At 33.4% G+C, this 19,339-nt stretch overlaps 1 protein-coding gene across 1 annotated transcript; it reads left to right on the forward strand.

The window, feature by feature from the left end:
• The first annotated feature begins 8,380 nt into the window (after positions 1-8,380).
• Positions 8,381-19,190, forward strand: LOC140055495 (A disintegrin and metalloproteinase with thrombospondin motifs 6-like). The gene is made up of 18 exons (XM_072100838.1): positions 8,381-8,464; positions 8,797-8,857; positions 9,611-9,748; positions 11,429-11,574; positions 11,915-12,155; positions 12,389-12,519; positions 13,100-13,189; positions 13,398-13,498; positions 13,616-13,756; positions 14,283-14,417; positions 14,585-14,762; positions 14,965-15,063; positions 15,166-15,298; positions 15,383-15,515; positions 15,826-16,915; positions 17,068-17,218; positions 17,457-17,638; positions 18,043-19,190. The coding sequence occupies exons 1-18, from the start codon at positions 8,381-8,383 to the stop codon at positions 18,190-18,192; spliced, it is 3,384 nt and encodes a 1,127-aa protein (XP_071956939.1). The 3' UTR covers positions 18,193-19,190.
• Positions 19,191-19,339: the final 149 nt, after the last annotated feature.

Below are 19,339 nucleotides of genomic sequence, written 5' to 3' on the forward strand. Positions count from 1 at the left end.
CTTTAATTAACCTCTATCATACATAATATGATGGCATTATACATACAATTTTGGCGAGAAACCTTAGGCACAAATTTGACAAATTTAGGCCTAACAATGAATTATACCAAAACAATTTCTTTTGTTACTGTAATTACAAATAATTTACAAAATTTAGATTTCATAGAAAAAGTTTTGGCGAGAATGACAGATTTAGGTAATCAAAATTGGTAATATATTATATTTTGAGTGAATAATTTGGCGTATTTGGAACAGTAGGCCTACAATTACATAAATTCCGAACGCATTAGGCATTAAGCATATTACATTGTCATCATCATGTTCTGAATTTTGAAATCATCTCACTCTTGCTTCTCGTCTTCTTTTTTTTTCACCATCTGTATGAGCTTTGCATATAATGCGTTTTCATTTAAGTTTAATTTTCTTATATCCCCATTTCAATTACATTATGATCTCTATTAAAGATGTATTGTTCCTTTGACTAATTCAAAAAAAAATAACAAATAAAAGTTTTCGAAAAAAGGTGGGTAATTTTGAAGTATCATAATAGTTATTAAATATCACCAACAATTTTTTGAAAAAAAAAAAAATTAACTGAAATACAGACGTTTTTTTGTTAAAAAAATAACTTTGACTTCCAGTCAAAGTTTTCAATCAAAACATATCCCATAATGAAACGCGCTTGTTTGGCTACTCTGTATGCATAATCATAAAACTTCCTCGCGATCTGTGTGAAAATACCTTCTTAACCGTGACGAGTTGTAAACAATCCTAATTTAGCATATGCATAATCATAGTTGCCATTTCTGGCATTATTATGCTTTTTGGCATTATTTGGAGGCCCACGGCATCTGGCATAATGCCGCAGCATTATTTAGCCGTTTTTAGCATAATCTGGCATAATTTTGTGTTTTTTGAACAACCAAAAAAATAATATACCACAGAACAAAAATAAAATATTTTGTTAATACATATCACCTTACACAATATCATATCGTAAAAAACAGATCTGTTCAGGTTTTCCGTACAATAGTTCTTCCATCCTTTCGTTTCGGACTTCATCGACTCTTCGGATAGGAAGGCTGCTCGAAAACTACCGTGTGTGCGATATAGGCAGCACAACAAATCCGAAGAGGCTAGCTATTGGCCAATTATGTTGCTCTATTTCAGAGACCATGCGGGTTATTGGATCCCCAGATATAGAGACAATTGAACGAAAACATTATGAAAGGGGTTTTGTTTTTTCAGTTCATAATTATAAGTGGCCACACCCCTACCCCAACCCTTAAAATGGCAATTTCCGGTAACTAGAAGCTCTAATTTTAAAAAGAATTTCTTCTAGAGAATTTGTTTTCCATATTTCAAATTATGTTCCATTTGCATCGTCGTAGCAACCCTATATTTCAAAATGTTCTTCACCTCTCAGTGACCATGATGGGGCGAGGTCCTAGGGACTCTTATACATTTTTATTTAAAATTAAGTGCAATTTCCGGCCATCTAGCAGCTCTATTTTTCCAATTTGTTTTACCTCAGCCCCAACCATGGTGGGGCTGAGGTCCTTGAAACACTTAATATATATTTTTATTTCCTATTTTAAATTATAATTGGCACTTTCAAAACTATCATGGGCTAAGATCCTGGAGGTACTAATAAATATATTTTTATTTCACATTTGAAATTAAGTGCCATTTCCGGCCATTGAGTGAGCAGCTCTATTTTTTTCATATTTTCTTACCTCAGCCCCAACCATGGTGGGGTTGAGGTCCTGGAGACACAATTAATATATATTTTGATTTCCTATTTTAAATTATAATTGCCATTTTCGAACTATGGTGGGCTAAGATCATGGAGACACTAATAAATATATTTTGATTTCATATTTTAAATTAAGTGCCATTATATTTCCGGCCATCTAGCAGCTCTATTTTTCCAATTTATTTTACCTCAGCCCCAACCATGGTGGGGCTGAGGTCCTGGAAACACTTAATATATATTTTTATTTCCTATTTTAAATTATAATTGGCACTTTCAAAACTATCATGGGCTAAGATCCTGGAGGTATACTAATAAATATATTTTTATTTTATATTTGAAATTAAGTGCCATTTCCGACCATTGAGCAGCTCTATTTTTTTCATATTTTCTTACCTCAGCCCCAACCATGGTGGGGTTGAGGTCCTGGAGACACAATTAATATATATTTTGATTTCCTATTTTAAATTATAATTGCCATTTTCGAACTATGGTGGGCTAAGATCATGGAGACACTAATAAATATATTTTTTTTCATATTTTAAATTAAGTGCCATTTCCGGCCATCGAGTAGGTATTTTTTTCCAAATTTTCTTATCAACCATGGTGGGGCTGAGGTCCTGGAGACACTCAAAATAATTTTTTTTATTTCCTATTTTAAATTATAATTGCTATTTTCTAATTATGGTGGGCTAAGATCCTTTCATATTTGAAATTAAGTGCAAAGATCCCGGCCATCGAGCAGCTCTCATATTTCAGTTCAAAAATTATAAATTTCCATGGCTGTGTAACAGGTTTTTTTTTTTTTGGGTGGGGGAGTGGGGTGGGGGTTGGTGTTGGTGTCATTTGCAATTACCATTTTCGCACCCCAGATATTTAGAATTATTAGTTATTACTCACAAAACTAAAAATATAAATTTTGTACGACATGGGGATACAATTTTAGGCCCTATTTTGTGTCAGTTGGGGTTTTACAAACGTTTATTAGACATAAAACCGTTGGTGGCGCTGTTTAGGGCCACATTTTGGGGATCTGGCATTATTTTTCCCAATCTGGCATTATTTGAGACAGGATACGGCATAATTTAAATTTTATCGCTGGCAACGCTGTGCATAATGCGTACTCATGGTTTGAAATCTTTGTTTACTTTCGCTCGTGACGATTTTCCAGATGAAATGTAATCAAACTAATTTACCTGTTAATTACGTAAACTTGTTGTTTTTGGCTCAAATTTTCGACTTAAAGTGAATAACTTTAATATTACTTTGATATGGCCACTTTAAATTTAGAATATTTTGACCTTCATTTTTTTGTGTTTCAAGGGACAATACATCTTTAAGGGGATATCTTCTGGGACCTTTTATTATGGATGTCCCCTGAATAGGGGTTGATGCATAACGATCTAATATGATGTTTTCCTCGTTCGTTTCACGACGAGAAAGTCTCCCCTTGATAGTGGGTGTCTCAAGGGAAGAGTTCCCTGTATTCAATAGTTCCTTCTAGAAAAATTATATTCAACTTATAGAAGATATAATGTCCGTCAAATATTTTTTGTTGTTGAATATGGCATTTTGATGATCGATAAAAGTTATTCACTTTGAATACAAATTGTATCGAAAACAAATAATTTACCTTTTCAAGTTGTTGGGGTATATCTTTAACATTAATTCTATTATAAAAAAAACGAAACATGTATTTGAATAAAAATGATAACATTTGAAAAAGGTGATTGTATTTAATTTTCTTTATTAAAATAAATCGTCAGAAACGTGAACACATATTTCTATGGCCAAAGAAACCTTGCGAAAAAAAGTTAGAAGAAAATACTTAGAGCACAATATTGCAATAATCTAAAACAACTAGCGATCCATTAACTAATCTCTAGGGTAATAAGTAGGATATTGAAGTTAATACATGAACACGCGTTTATTAGTTCATTTACTTTTTGGTAACCGAACCATCGACATCTTTTCGGAGGACAGTTTGTTGTAAACATCACAAAACAAAAATGAGGAAGTTTGTAGCATTTGGACTTGTTTGCCTTATTCTTGCTGTTGCATTTACAGAATCAGTAAGTATTCCCTTTATTATAAATTTAGTAGCATAAGTAACATATAGCAAAACATGCATGTATATAGCATATTAATTAGGTAAATGTGTATTTGTTGGCAGTACAAACCATTTTTTGTTTGTGAATAGATCTTAAAATTGTAGCTTGTAGTTTAAACGATTTGACCAATGTCTGTAATTTTCGAGCGTATAGGAAAGCTGAAAAGTGTATAAAATAATCCATACCCGTATCATGTTATCTATTGCAATTTCAATTTCCCTCTAGGCCAAAGATATTGCATGGACAAACATTGTAAACCTACCTGAAGTGTAGTGTGGTTACAGGCAATATTGTCTAACTACCATTTATTTGAAAAGTTTGACCAGATTACTGAAAAACAAATCCACATATAATTTGATACGAGCAAAGCTCCACGCCTATTGGGTGCTTGTTTGACCGGTAGTCAATATAATCATCTGAACAGTGTGAATAAAAATAATTATACTTGTACTATTGTGAATTCCACATTATGTTGAACTATTAGGAATTCACACCATTCCATTATACACTACACACATTTTCAAGAAAAATAAATAATTGAACACAATTTAGAAATATTTTCACCAAGTTGTTCTGACATGTTTTTCGATAACTATCAATATCGTCAAAATCTAGTAAATCGTTGTGAATCAACGTTTAAAACGTTTTCAAACTGAGTCTGTCACGTCATTGATGACGAATAAATTATAAAGACAAACACAGATGCTGACTTTAACACTTCTCACTTTGGATCAGCAGAAAAACAAGCCTCGTATGGTTCCACTTTTGACGCATATTTATGGAGGTTTTCGTACTTTACCAATCTGTCATGATTCATTTGTTCTGCTTGTTACTGAACAAAAACAATAAAAAATAAGATTTTTATTTTTTCTAAACTTTGTTTAATGAGGGTGACTTAAAGGCGCTAAAACATTTACCAAACAACGATATACATACACAAAATGTGAAAAAGTTAAAAAAAACAAACATTAAAAACCTTATAATAATGTTTATAGAAATATATAAAAATATGCCATACAATGAATTGGAAAATTACGTAACCTGGGGATAGTGTCTGCCATAATAAATAAAGTCATACTTTAATTTAAATTTATATTTAATGTTTCGCATTACAATGGGTAATGTATTAAGTAAGGACGGTGCTTTATGTAAAAAAAACAGTCCCTGAAGGTTTCAAAACAAGGAAAGGGGACAACGATGAAAGAACCTTTCTAGCACTTTGAGTTCAATGAGATCTTTTGTGGATTCTTGTAAGATGGCAGTTTTGGTAGTCCGGTATGAAAACGTTGGTGGCGCCACTGACAAATGTACCAGACGATTCCATTCCTCTCAGTCGGACGATTATTCTACTAATTATATCATTAAGAATTTATAGTTGCCTTTGGTTTTTTTGTGAACCAATGTTGCAATATTTAGTTCATAGTATAATACCTTTATAATAATATCTTTTTACGGTTATTAAAAATGTTTTGTTAGGCCTACTAATGAGTATTTCACTAACCTGGTTGAAAATTGTTCTTTCAGAATGCTCGAAGCTGCTCGAGTCACGCCGACTGTGGCCTTCTCTCTGGTATGTCATGTAGAAGTGGCTCATGTGTAAGAATTGTTCGACGAGATGGTGAGTATTAGGTAGATAGGCAGGCCCTATCGGTAGTATAGGTCTCTAAATGTTGACGATGTTGAAGGAAAGAGTATATACAATCTTACTAATTTCTTTTTAGGCGGCGATAACGGTATGGCACAGTTTATCGGATCTGATCTCGAACTAGAAATCGAAGCAGATGAAGAAGATGATGATGAAGATGATGATTAAAAAGTCAATCATGTGATCGTTTTCTTGACCCTCATTGGTCATCTTATCCGGCATTTTTCCATATCTTTATTGTAGTATAAACATAGAAATATATTCCACATTCACAACGATTATAATTAAGAAGGTATCCTCTGTTTGTTCAGCCTGTAACAACAATAAACGTCTTCCATAAAAAATGTCGTTTTCGTCTTGTTTTATTACATAGTCGCACGGAAGCTCAACCAAACCAATTAATACAAAATTATATTATATTATTTGACATTGTGTGTTTAACGTGATTGATGTTGTACCTAATGACTGACTGGCCATAATGTAATTCAAAGCTATAGCATGGTACGTTTCTCGTAATTCAAGTTTACCCGAAGCATCACACTAAAGTGACGAAAAGCCATACGCAAAGAATATACATGTAATCCACACCAACAAGCGTAACGCTTTAATAGTCTTGTATTATTAAATATGAAAAATAGGGAAACCGTTGAAGAACCGCTCATTTAAATTGTTTTATTTCATTTGTGTGGGTTAACAATGGACAAATCTCACTTGGATTCAATCATTTTGTATTATGTTATTAAAGTACATTGTTATCCCATACGGTACAATTAGTACTTTATTTATTTCAAACTTTGTTACCGTACAATACAGACCTGCCTACTCGGCGTAAGTTAATTGAAATACTTGATATATGCCTAAGACGTCTTATCGGAAACACTCATAAAAAAAGTATTTGCGACTTTTCAGATATCTAAAGAACACAATTAAAGTTTTACAATCAACATCGGCACATCAATAAGATTGTAGTGTTACCTGTTTATTATATCGAATAAAAAGATCTTGTTTTGTGGTCATATGGCCTCATGCAGCTGGAATGGTCTTGGAAAGTTCAAAATTCCACAAAGGACTGTTGCTTCGTTTTACATAATTATTTATTCTTTTTTTCATTATAAAAATATAATGATAATGGTAATACATTCACCTAAGGCAAGCAGTTAAGACAGTGGGACTGTAATTACCTAGAATGAGTCTTTCCGGATAAGGACTAAAACCCGTAGGTCCAGTGTACACACAGGTATAGTGTACACTACCGGTAGCTCATGTAAATCTAGTACATTTTTCGAGACGAGTAGGGAGTTATCCCGGTGTACTAGTACATCACAGCCAATGGTCATAACTGAGCCCTTGGATACCAGTCTTTGACTGAAGAGGTTACATTTTCTTAGACACATTATATACATCGAAATCCAAATCTTTACCAATTCCTCCATGGCTGCAGTATGTTGTATTATACAAATCGTAATGACATGACCTGTTTTTTTCTTTCAAATTGTTGAGCTTAGTTATCGAAAATAGAACTACTTTCAAAACAGGTGACATCCTTTTGAGAAATTTGTTCAGATTTAGTGTGCAGGTGGCAAAACCGTACGGAATCAAAATATCGCTTTTGTTCCATATGGCTAAATAACAACTATCATTGTTTTTAAACTCTGTAATAAATAATAGAGAAAGTCCTACAAGTTGTTTTATAGTTATCATATTTATCATCTTTACTTGTGGTGAGATGTCAATTAAAAAAACTGATAATAGGCCTTATAACGTATAATACAGAATCTGTGTTTTAGTCAGCAGTCAAGTTTTACTAGCTTAACTCTTAAAATGTAGATATACAAAACATTAATACTTGTGGTCATATCCTTATACAATAAACTGACAATGTGGTCACCTGAACTCTGCCGGGTTCAGATCCTGAACTCCTCCGGGTTCAGATTCTGAACTCCTTCGAGTTCAGATCCTGTGACATGAGATTGTCTTCAGACACGTTCCATCTACAATGTCTTTGTTGATAATCTGTCATTGTGTTTGTTCCAACGGTTTCCAAATTGCTAGAGGAAGTTAAAGATTTAGTATACTTAATTCATGCTGTGACATAACCTATGACCTATTGTATTTTATATATTTTATATATCTGGGCATATGGGAAGATCTTACAACATGAAAACTTTTCCTACAGTAAGCAGTAAGCTCTCTGTTCTACGTAACGTATTCCTTTTCGATGAGTCTGGAAACTCTATCTGTGCCTTGATTGTTTAAAAAACACCCGACAAGAAATGACACTATAGTCTTATACCGTTTTGGTTTCACTTGTCATCCAGCGGGTCTGATTCAATTGCAAGAGTCAATGAACAATTGAATGAACTTGTTGAAAAGAACGTTCGTGTACATAAACCACTGTACAACCAACTGTCTAAAGAACGGAAGCGTTTTATTTAAGTCCGTTATTATATATAATATTATGATCTTATGCTTTGTTTTTGAAGTGGTGATATTATATTTTTAACTGAAAGAGTGTCTGTAATTCGTTCTGAAAGATGTTTTTATGTTGTCAGTTCAAATTTTAGGTCAACGGATTGTGTCTAAATTACAACTTTAAGTTGATCTTTTATTAATTTGAAGTGAAGTGGTTGGGATTATTCATTGTTTCGCTCTAAAGAATAGACAACTGAAATAAATATGTCCCTAATCAGGATAAAACTTCAAGGACCAAATAATACAATAGGTTATCACTAAAAGAACAAATTTAGTATAAATATGATATATATCCAGGCTATGATATAAGTATAAAAGACTTCATCAGTCCGAGTGCAAATCATTCCACCGGTTTTCTTCAACATCTTTAAGTTGCAAGTGCGTACATACAGAACAGCAATGGCTAGGTCTAATTACTTTGAACTTCTTGGTATCTTTGTGTTCTTTGTGTTATCATTAAGTTTTGTATCTGGGAAACCATCGGTATGTATATGCACTTTAAGTAAAAATGTCATGTAATCAATTTATAACAAGTGTATGCTAGTAACTTTAAGATATAATTTATGATATGGACCAAATTACCATATTCTGTTGAAATTGAATTGTACAATACTATTTATAGTATCGTTTTTGAATTTATACTTTCTTGATAACATTTATTTTGTAACATCAGGAAAAATGCTAAAAGTAAACTCTTTGTTTCATTACCGTAATTGGTCAATTCACTAACCATTGCGGAACAAGGTCGATAGAGTAATCGTTATGTATTTCAATTTTTAACAATTGTATTGGTAATAAAGTAAATAACTTTTCAGGTTTTGAAACTGTCAAAGAGAGACGTGATGAGTTATCTTGCATCTGAAAATATTGATTCAGGTTAGTAAGGAGTTTTTAACTTCATTAAGTTACAGTATCTGTTTTATTGTTTGAAAGTTTGCATTGCGAAATCAAATATTGATATAAACAATGAGGACGTTCAAAGCATATTGATCGAAACGTCGATAAACTCCACAGTTATTTTAAGAACTAATACACGTGGTGTACCGCAAACTTTATATCAACAGTATCTTTTTTCTTACAAGCTCAATCTTACCTGGTACTAGTTATTGGGCTTATAATATTTATGAATTAAAATCTCATGTAAAATGATAATTAAAAAAGAAAATGTTGAATAAGCCAATTTAAAGTATAACCTAAAGTTCATTCACTTTGATTAGATTGAAAAACACTGATAACCTAATATAAAAAAAAACACCAAAAGTCAATGACTTTGGTAAAATGTAACTGTATATTTGTTCTCTTTTTTTATAAATAAAATAATTGAGTTTTGTTCCTTCGTTTTGGAAAAAAAGGAAGGATTTAAAATTAATTAAAAATTACGAAATGGTCCAGTATTCAAAGTTTCATTTGACACATCTTATTTGACATGTTTTTGGGGACAATATTATCTGTCTATACTATCAAACTTTATGTGTCAAACAAAATGCCCATATGTGGACATGATGATGTCATATTACTACCACATTTAAGCATATCACTATACCATATTTGGGCACATCACACTGTTTTTTGTCAAACTAGTTTGATAGTGTAGACAGAGCTTTAAGAATGATTCTACTTTCGTTTTAGTTGCTGACTTTGACATTGCTCCTACGATGCATATACAAGATAACCATAGGAACAAACGCTCTGTAAACGTTGACGAAAAAGAAATAAGATTCAACGCCTTTGAAGAGAACTTTCATCTGAAAGTGCAGCTTAATATAGGTAAGGAATGATTATTTAAATACGACACAGGGTAAAGTTATTACCAATTCTGACGTAATTTTGTTAATTGATTGGATTTCAATCTAATCCACTGGATTTACTTGTTTAGTAAACAGTCCAGTGTATTAGATTGGTATCTCCACTTCCTAAATCATTAAAGATTCTTGATTTTCTGTTTGAGAAACAAAAGCGAACCTTGTTTACAACCCTTTTATGGCCATATAGTACGTAAGATCTCTTTGGCAGGGAACAAATGCTTATAAAACTACGTTATTGACTTTCTTGCTACACATTCATGAAATATAAAGAATTTCAGCAAAAACTGTTTCTATTCAGACTTCAGATCTGTATCAGTTATTAATAAATAATGATTTTTATTAAAACAGACTTTTCAAGGAAAATGTTCACTATTTAGTTGGTTAAATCACTGACAAAAATAGGGGCCTAAGTGAGTTAGGAGTACATTCTAGTCGAAAGGATTACTTGAGAAATGTTGGATAAAGTTAATCGTAATTCTCAATAATTACAGATTATACACCTATACGACATATCCATTCATAATTGTTCTGTAAATAATGGACCTGTGTATTAATAATAATATTAGACCGTCATAAATTATTCATAAATCAAACAAATCTAAAATTAATATGTAATTGCGTCTTACTATTAGTACTACCAACAATGACGTTGACTGTACATGTATTAACTTTGATAAAATCCGCCTTGACTCTCGTTTGACTCTAGATTTTTTGAATAGACCCATTAATCCAATATGGAAGTTTAGCTATTTAAATATTTAAGTATATTCAAATATCCAGGTCAGCTTTAAGCTCGTGGTTAACAAAATGAAGTTAAATCAATGTTTATACTGAGATATTGATTGGATTGAATCTACATGTTTTAAGGAAATTAAAAAAAAAAAAAATAGGACTTTGGTCTACATTGTACACTAATATTAAATATTGCTATGATGACATTACAATAAAGTAAGAGTGTTTGTGACGAGATTATAGAGATGTACTTGAGGAGTTGGAAACACCTTTCGAAGTAGAAAAATATGGATTTATAAGTAGATAAAGTAGTAAAATAATATTGTTTTCAAAACTATAGTAACTTTAAACTTAGCAGAATAATAACATATTTTTTTATTTAAATAATTATATTTCAGGAGGTAGAAAATACAATATTCACTTAACTTGATTTAGGCCTATATATGAATATAAATAATATAAATATTTTTTATTTTCTATCTAGTAACAAACTGTGCACATTCAACTATATTATTAATGAATTTAATATACTGTAAATATTTCTTTAAAATAAGTATACGACTTTGTTAGGGAAAAACTCCACGTGCATTCCTATATTGTTTTATTGTATCAATACATTTTTCCATTAAAACAATCTAGAAATGTTATACTAAACTATAAGTTTTATAAGTTGTGTTCACCGATCATCTGTGAACATTCATTTTCAAAGCTAGGCCCAGAACTTTGGAATAACCTTTCAAGCACAATTCGTGACTCATCTTCAATTATAACTTAAAAAAAACTATTGAAAACCCATCTTTTCCCGAAATAATTATGTTACCTGATGATCGGTCATTGTAAAGCGCTTTGATCCTTGTAAAGGCGCTATATAAATTTAAATGTTAATGTTAATGTTATTATTAATCAACAGACCTTTTCCCGGCAAGTTTTGTGATTGAGCAAATTGGCGTCAACGGAAGCACCCTCCACACGCCCAAGTTTGCTGATTGTCACTACATTGGGAACTCTGTCAGTCATAATGATTCGATTGCTGCTATTTCAACGTGCAATGGAGTTGTAAGTATTGTACAGTGTATTTACGTCTCAAACCTAATTTTATACTGTACTACTGACCTTTATAATAATACAATGGCATCTTTAATGGTTATTCCTTATGTACATACTATATTGTAATATATCGTAATAATTAAAACCATTTTACTATCCGTAGGCATAAGTATTGGCTCACAGACCTGAGAAAAGTTTCTGTGAAAATATTTCAACTAAACTACTTCTTGTAAATAAATTGTCATCGTGCGCTGCAAAAGCAGTTCGTAGAGAGAAATCTTTCACTTGGAACTAGGACATAGCTTGTTATATAAAATATAATGTATTTCTCATCAAAATGTATATACAGAATGGATATATCAACACCGAAATTCATGATTTGTTGATCCGTCCTTTACGTCCGGAGCATACCGATAAGCTTCGTCTACGACGGAGCAGTGATGACGATGACGTAGATGCGCACATTGTTATCAAATTTGACGTTGTTAGCCATTGTTCTGTTGGAGAATCTGAAACTGCAGAAGATGTTACATCGTCAACTTCTTCACCTACTACACCATCTACTACACCATCTAGTGATTCAGTAACAGGTATTTGTTTATTTTTCTGTATGTATGTGAATTTATTCAGAAATATAAATTAGGGGAAACCAGAATGGTGTAAAGATTCACTTTTAATAAAGTCTTTGTGTATAGCAACTTGTGTGTATAATTAATTGGATTGTCACATTTGAGGAATGAATACACTTATGACTATATTTGCCGAAATTATGGATGCTAGTATGATATTGCATAGTATTTATTATGTTATGTCTTAAATGTAGATAATCCATTCGAGTACCAAGAACAGACCAGCGGGGAAAAACATCTCGAACTGCTTATATTTGTAGATTATGAAATGTACAAATACCATGGATCAGTGACCGAGGAATATGCTACAGTTATACTTAATGTGGTAAGTCGTGTTTACCTCTCACCGTGACTTTGAGAAAAAAATATGGCCATATACATGGCTGCAGTCGCGTGCTCAAGCTAGTGTTTACCGACCAACAGACAGACAGAGTCTACATTGCATGTAGTTTTCTAGAAATTTTGTCTAATAGTCGTGTAATAGTTTCTTCATTACCGTTTCGATTCATAGACCTTCCTATACAATCAAGCTTTAGCAAAGACATTTAACAACACAATAATTCATTTAAATATATACATACATACACACATCATTTATTTCTCCAATACTGTATTTAAGCACAAGCAATACAAGTTTTAAAAAAAGACAAACAAGAGATTGTTATATAAGTTTGAGAAGGACCAAACGAAAACGTTATAAACTAGACCAGGTGGCGAGTATATTAGACGAGTAGTATTTTAAAGTGTCGGTAGAACAAAATGAACTCCCTGATGAAACCTAGTCGGCTAAACCGACTGAGAACAAACATGAAACATGTTGAAAACAATCCCAGTATAATCTAGCCATGTTGATCATGGTGATTTAAATTGAAATAAAATAATGTTTGATAATAATTTTGTTGTAGTTTTCAAGCTTGTTTCTTCATAAAAGTTTGGGTGTCAGCATGAAAATACACGTGACTCATTTAGTCATCATTACCAATCCGTCCGCACAGGTAAGTTCTTTCTTAATAACATTACTAATCACTATAATGTGCATGGTAGTTGATATGGTGATTCTCTTTTTTCAAACTTCTCTACTAAGAACCGGTAAATAGGAATAACGCATCACCTCAAACTACCGAGCGTGTACAACACAGACCACATGAAATACATACTAATGTACTGTAAAACCATTATCTATTTAATTGTTTAACTTGATAGGACGCTCCAACGCTTTCATCTGATGCAGCATTCAGCTTGGATAGTTTTTGCAATTGGCAACGATCACGTTATGACGTTGATAGTGCTGCAGTTCTAACAAGGTAAGTCAAGCACCTTGGATATCAACATATTATAACTCGGTTTAAATCAATAACACAGAAAATTATAAACGTTTACGGTATTTACAATTATGTCGTTTATATGCATTACATTTCCAGATTTGATATTTTTGGAAGCTCATCACGAACCATTGGTTACGCCAGTATTAGCTCCACGTGTAGTGAGTTTCGGCGTTGTTCAATCAGTGAAGACACGGGATTAGGTCTGCCGTTTACACTTGCACATGAAGTAGCCCATAAGTAAGATGCTCACCGTTATTTCAATGCCATACCACCCAACATAATTGTTTTTATCTTACATTTTAACATACATTATTGTTGTCAACGATTCACCGTTGTTGACCTAAAGATAATCATAATAGTTTTCTCAGATTCTAATGTTGTACGCCCAATCTGTTTTTCACCTCTCTCCTCTTCCTTCCAATGACCAGATTGTCGATCTCTTTCAGTTCCTGGCAATTACAGTAATAACATCATCCTGAATCACTTAGACTAATTTTAAAACAATGCAAAACACCAACTTTTATTCTATTTTCTGTGTTACTTTTTAATATCTATACCGTAATGTAGATTATTCCATTTTCTCTAGCACATATTGGATTTCGTGTTACTATTAAATCTCTATACCATAATGTAGATTGTTCCATTTTCTGAATTACCACAAATTTGATTTCGTGTTACTATTAAAGCGCTATTATATGCTGTAATGTAGATCAAAATAAGTGGTAATCAACAATAATACTAAATTGAGAGTGTTTAATTTTAGCCTAGGGTTGTCACATGATGGAACTGGCAATACATGTGAAACGGGTGTGAACATCATGTCTCCTTCAACGCCAAGTGGCTCAGGATCTTTCAGCTGGTCAACATGTAGTGCCGCTGGTTTACAAAATTTCCTTAAGTATGTTTATTAATAAACTTGTTAACAAGTTGTACTTCTCGTTTTAGTGAGAATAAAAATGAATGTGCTCTACTACTAATTCGTAAAATTTATGGTGTTTTTTCATTGTGTCGTAAACTTAATATAAAAATATCTAAACATTATTTTAAAACCTATTAAATTCACAGCTCTGGTAGAGCAACCTGTCTGGACAACGTTCCGAGGAACACAGTGGATGTTTCGTTATCTGCTGGTGGTCAGCGTTTACCAGGACAGGTGTATTCTCCTGACAGACAATGTGACTTTAACTTTCCTGGCAGTCAAGGTGTCTGTAGAGGGCAGACTGTAAGTATTCTCGTAAATATAACATGATGATCATTAACGTTATGTGAAAGACTTTCTTATCTTTGTTTCTATTCATTTTTGCATTTCAATAAATGCTTTGGTGTTCATAATAATTATGAAAACAAGTAATTAACAACATTAGCCATCTCAATATTCTTCATAAAATGTAAATTTGTAATTCTTTTAATTTACCATTATTCATTAAGTTATTGTACTCTTCTAGGAAAATTGTGCAACAATGTTTTGTCTACGATCGGAGGGATCAGGGTGTACCACTCGTAACAGTCCTATGCTCGACGGGTCACCATGCGGAGGCAGTAGGGTAAATTTACATAACATTGGCCTACAAATGTGTGCACTTTTATGTTTATTGTGTATTTCATGTTATAAAACGATGTTTTAAATAAATGTGATCATATTGTAGTGGTGCATTCAGGGACAGTGCGTTCCAGCAGAAGGTCCAATTGGTGGAGGAGGCAGCGGTGGTGGTGGTGGCGTTCAGGTTACGTTTATTTGGGTGACAGTGTTTTCTGATTGTAGCCGATCCTGTGGCGGCGGTAAGTTACAATCCACACAAATAACATCAATACTTTACTGCTGTTTGTTTTCCAAAGCAACTAATTAGCTTTATGTTTGAACAGGACTGGAGATTCCTAACATCATATGCAGAAATGAAGAAATTCGACAACAAGTTCCGGATAGTAATTGTGACATCCTAATAAAACCTATTCAACCACCCAGCAGATCTTGCAACTTACAACGCTGTCCCACAAGGTAGGTCCTTACGTAGGAACATTTTTGTTTGATTACCTACTTAATAAAATAAATATAAACAACAGCAACGAATAATCAGGAACCTTTTTAAAGATTATGGGTTTTTTTTCCAACTCTAAGTTTGCCACATTTTGGAGAAGGTATGTAGATACTTAAGGCTGTCCACTTAAGGTCCACATGACTACATTACGTCATGTGCCTCAGATGGAAAGCCTCCAGTATATCAACCACCTCCAAAAGTCAGAATTCGCAAACAAAAATTTGTAAATGTAGACTAGGCTTAATAAACTTTAATTTTGTTGTTAAAAAGATGGAGCACTGGAAGTTGGTCAGACTGTAGTACAGATTGTGGTACTGGTGTTCAACACCGAAACGTTCGGTGTTTGTCTGTGAGCCAATTTGGATCTGAACAACCGATTGCTGATAGTGCGTGTGATTCAGCAAGCAAGCCACTATCATCAAGATCATGCGCTGGTGAACTCTGCCAGAGTTGGATAACTGGTAATTGGAATACATGTCCTGTTACATGTGGAGATGGTGGAGTTCAGACACGACAAGTGTTCTGTGCCATACAAACTCAAAGTGGTCAACGCATATTGACAGATAGCGACTGCGATGGCTCATCGAAACCAGATACATCACGCGCTTGTCTAGGGTCTCCTAGTTGCCAAACACCTTCATGGAAAACTGACAACTGGGGCCAATGTTTCGGAGCGTGTGGCGAAAGTGTTCAAACACGAGACGTTTTCTGTGCAGTACAGACTCCTAGTGGACAACGGGTTGTTCCACAGAGTGATTGTGTTGGGCTAAAACCACGCACGACACGTGAATGTACTCTTCCAGACTGCTCAACGCCATCGTGGAACACAGAGAGCTGGGGAGAATGCTCTGCTGTTTGCGGAGAAGGAATTCAAAGGCGCATAGTTTCCTGTGCAATACAAACCAATGGTCAGCAAATAGAAGTTGCAAATAGTGATTGTCCTGGTACAAGACCTGTAGCGACACGGACTTGCGTAGATGCCAATTGCCAAACACCGTCGTGGTCTACTGGGAGCTGGGGAGACTGTTCGACTGATTGTGGCATTGGAATTCAAACACGTGAAGTAAACTGTTTACATAATAATGTTCCTACATCTGACAGAGACTGCCCTGGTGCTAAGCCAACCGAAAACAGGAATTGCTTTATAGAACAGTGCCAATTTGCCTATTGGTTCGCTGGTAGTTGGAGTCAATGTTCGACGACCTGTGGACTAGGTCGACAGCAGCGGTATGTTGGTTGTGTCTATCAGAATTTTATTGTTTCAGATAACAGATGTCAAATTACAAAACCAGGTGAATTCCGTGTATGTCAATTAGATGACTGTCCTACCAATGTTTGGGTAACAGGATCATATTCCCAGGTAAGATCTTTTTTATAATTATGTAATGATTATTACTATTTCAAACAATATTAATCTTTATCTGGCATCAATACAAGTCACTCACTTCATTTTTAATAATTCCATGCTCTTGTGGAGTTTGTACTCATCATTCAAGTCGTTTGTTTCTACAGTGTTCAGTAATTTGTGGAGAAGGAGAGCAATCAAGAAGTGTTACCTGTCGACCTGATTCCAATAGTTTGATTATTTTACGACAAAACGAATGTTCATCTTTGACAAGACCATCAGCGACACGGAGTTGTTTGAATGTATGCGAAACTCCAGGTAGGACCAAATTATATAACATACATGTGTTTGGGAGGTGCACACATTAAGGACGTGCACATAGATAGAATTGGTACAGTGTCGGGCTCGCATCAAAGACTAGGCATGCAGTATAGTTTGACGGCTTATTTTCCCGAAGGTTAAGTTTCTCCATATCTGTCTTTTGTCATCAGGTTTGTTAACACAGTTTTCCTCCAAGTTATATTTATATTAAATATGTTTTTGATTTTATATATAGATATTTCATGCAACAGTGTACTCACTGAGAATTACGCAGTCTTTTCTTCTCCTGGATATCCACACGGTTTTGGCCCAAGTCGATGTACAACACAGATAACAGCGCCCCCTGGAAGGCGTATCCGGTTAACTTTCAGTTTTATATCTCTTCCATTTACTCAAGATTGTGATGATCACATAATGGTAGGTGAATGTAATTTCATTCTGTATTGTGTATAATCTCCCGTTAGAGTATAGAATTTAAAAAACATATTACTTGTAATGTAGTTTATAAGGATTTCAGTATGCCAATGGTACACGCTAGAATATCGTCTTGTTCATGCTTCTCGTCCTTTACGAGCGCCACCTGCAGGGAATCATCATCCGTTACACTTTGATTTTGTCTCCAACTTAATTATGGAACGCTATGTTTGCCAAAATATTTATCATTTTACAAATGTTTAGCCGAATTTTGAATCTAGACTAAGCGCACAATGCAGTTGCGAACAGCAGGATTTAATTTGTTTGTATTAACTATCACACGTGGTGTGTTAAATAATGTTTTATTAATTCTCACTAAAAGAGATGCCATAACACTTTTTTTGCAGATATCTGGTGGTTTTTTATCCAGACGGTATTGTGGTTTTTCAGTTAATGTGCAATGGACGTCACCAGGAAATGAAATCATAGTTGTTTTAAACACCAACCAATACAGTCAACGCCCAGCATTTCTAGCATACTACGTTTTTTTAAATTAGCAAGTCAGTGGGTTTTAAATTTAAATAATAAAAATAAATATTTTTCTAGAAACAGTTAAACACTGTGCATCCTCTATTTAAATCAATTTAGATCCGACAATAATCAATGTCAATGGACATATACAAAATAAAGAACAGGACATTGTTAATTTTGGGATAGAGTTAATAACAATGTGACTAAACAACGAGAAACAGAGAAATAGTAGTAGGTCTACTAAATAATAACAATGCATGGCCTTAAAAAGGATTGTAATCTCAATCTTTCGTTTTTTTCGTCACTGCGTTAAAATCTCTTACACAAACAAATTCTACTTTAAATCCCACTATACCATCGGATTGTTTATATGAAAAAATATATTTGTGAATTTAATTGATAGATTGTGGAAATATGTTTAAAATGTAGGAGACACATACATAGAACCAACTGTAAAGCTTATGATGTATTTTAAAAACACAGATACTTTTAATGAATGAAGTATTTTATTGTCTAAGTTTCAATAAGACTGTATAGTTCAACGAACAGCAGACACAATTTCAACTAATTTGCTGTGTATCGACTGTTGACAAAATGATGCTTGTTTCATCTTTTTTGTTGAAAATTAATATTTATTCATGTAAACTATACTTCATGCATTATGATCCATCATAAAAATAAGTTTTCAAGGCTATGTGCATATATTCGAAATTTGATCTGATTGATTGTAACCGGAATCTCAGGAGATGTTATTAACATTATTTTTATTGTTAGTGATTATTTTATTTATTTATAATTTATAAAAATTGTTTTTAATATTTTATTCTTTTTTATATTCTCAAAATATGATTAATATTAATGAGTACACTGTGATAAATCTTACAGTAAAAATGTAAATATTTATAGGTTACACTTTGATCACCTTTTGGCCTACCTTTGCTACATAATTTTATATAAAATAATAAACAACATTTCAATAAACCACCTACGTCTTTTCATTTATTTCTAAAATAGGCTTATATCGAATTATATCGGTTACTTCCATGTGGTAAAAACTAACATGATATAGCAGTATATTAGACAAACAATATTCGGTTGTTCGGCATCATGCTGTTCTGCATCCGGCTGTTCGGAATCCGACTGTTCAGCATCTGGCTGTTCGGCATCCGACTG

This window comes from Antedon mediterranea, chromosome 7 (genome assembly GCF_964355755.1).
Source record: "Antedon mediterranea chromosome 7, ecAntMedi1.1, whole genome shotgun sequence".
Taxonomy (NCBI): domain Eukaryota; kingdom Metazoa; phylum Echinodermata; class Crinoidea; order Comatulida; family Antedonidae; genus Antedon; species Antedon mediterranea.

Excerpts from the sequence above, each read along its gene's own strand:
- LOC140055495 (XM_072100838.1), top strand. The coding sequence starts at position 8,381 with ATGGCTAGGTCTAATTACTTTGAACTTCTTGGTATCTTTGTGTTCTTT. Across the intron at positions 8,858-9,610 it reads ATCTGAAAATATTGATTCAG|TTGCTGACTTTGACATTGCT; the intron begins GTTAGTAAGGAG and ends CTTTCGTTTTAG. Across the intron at positions 11,575-11,914 it reads TTTCAACGTGCAATGGAGTT|AATGGATATATCAACACCGA; the intron begins GTAAGTATTGTA and ends ATGTATATACAG.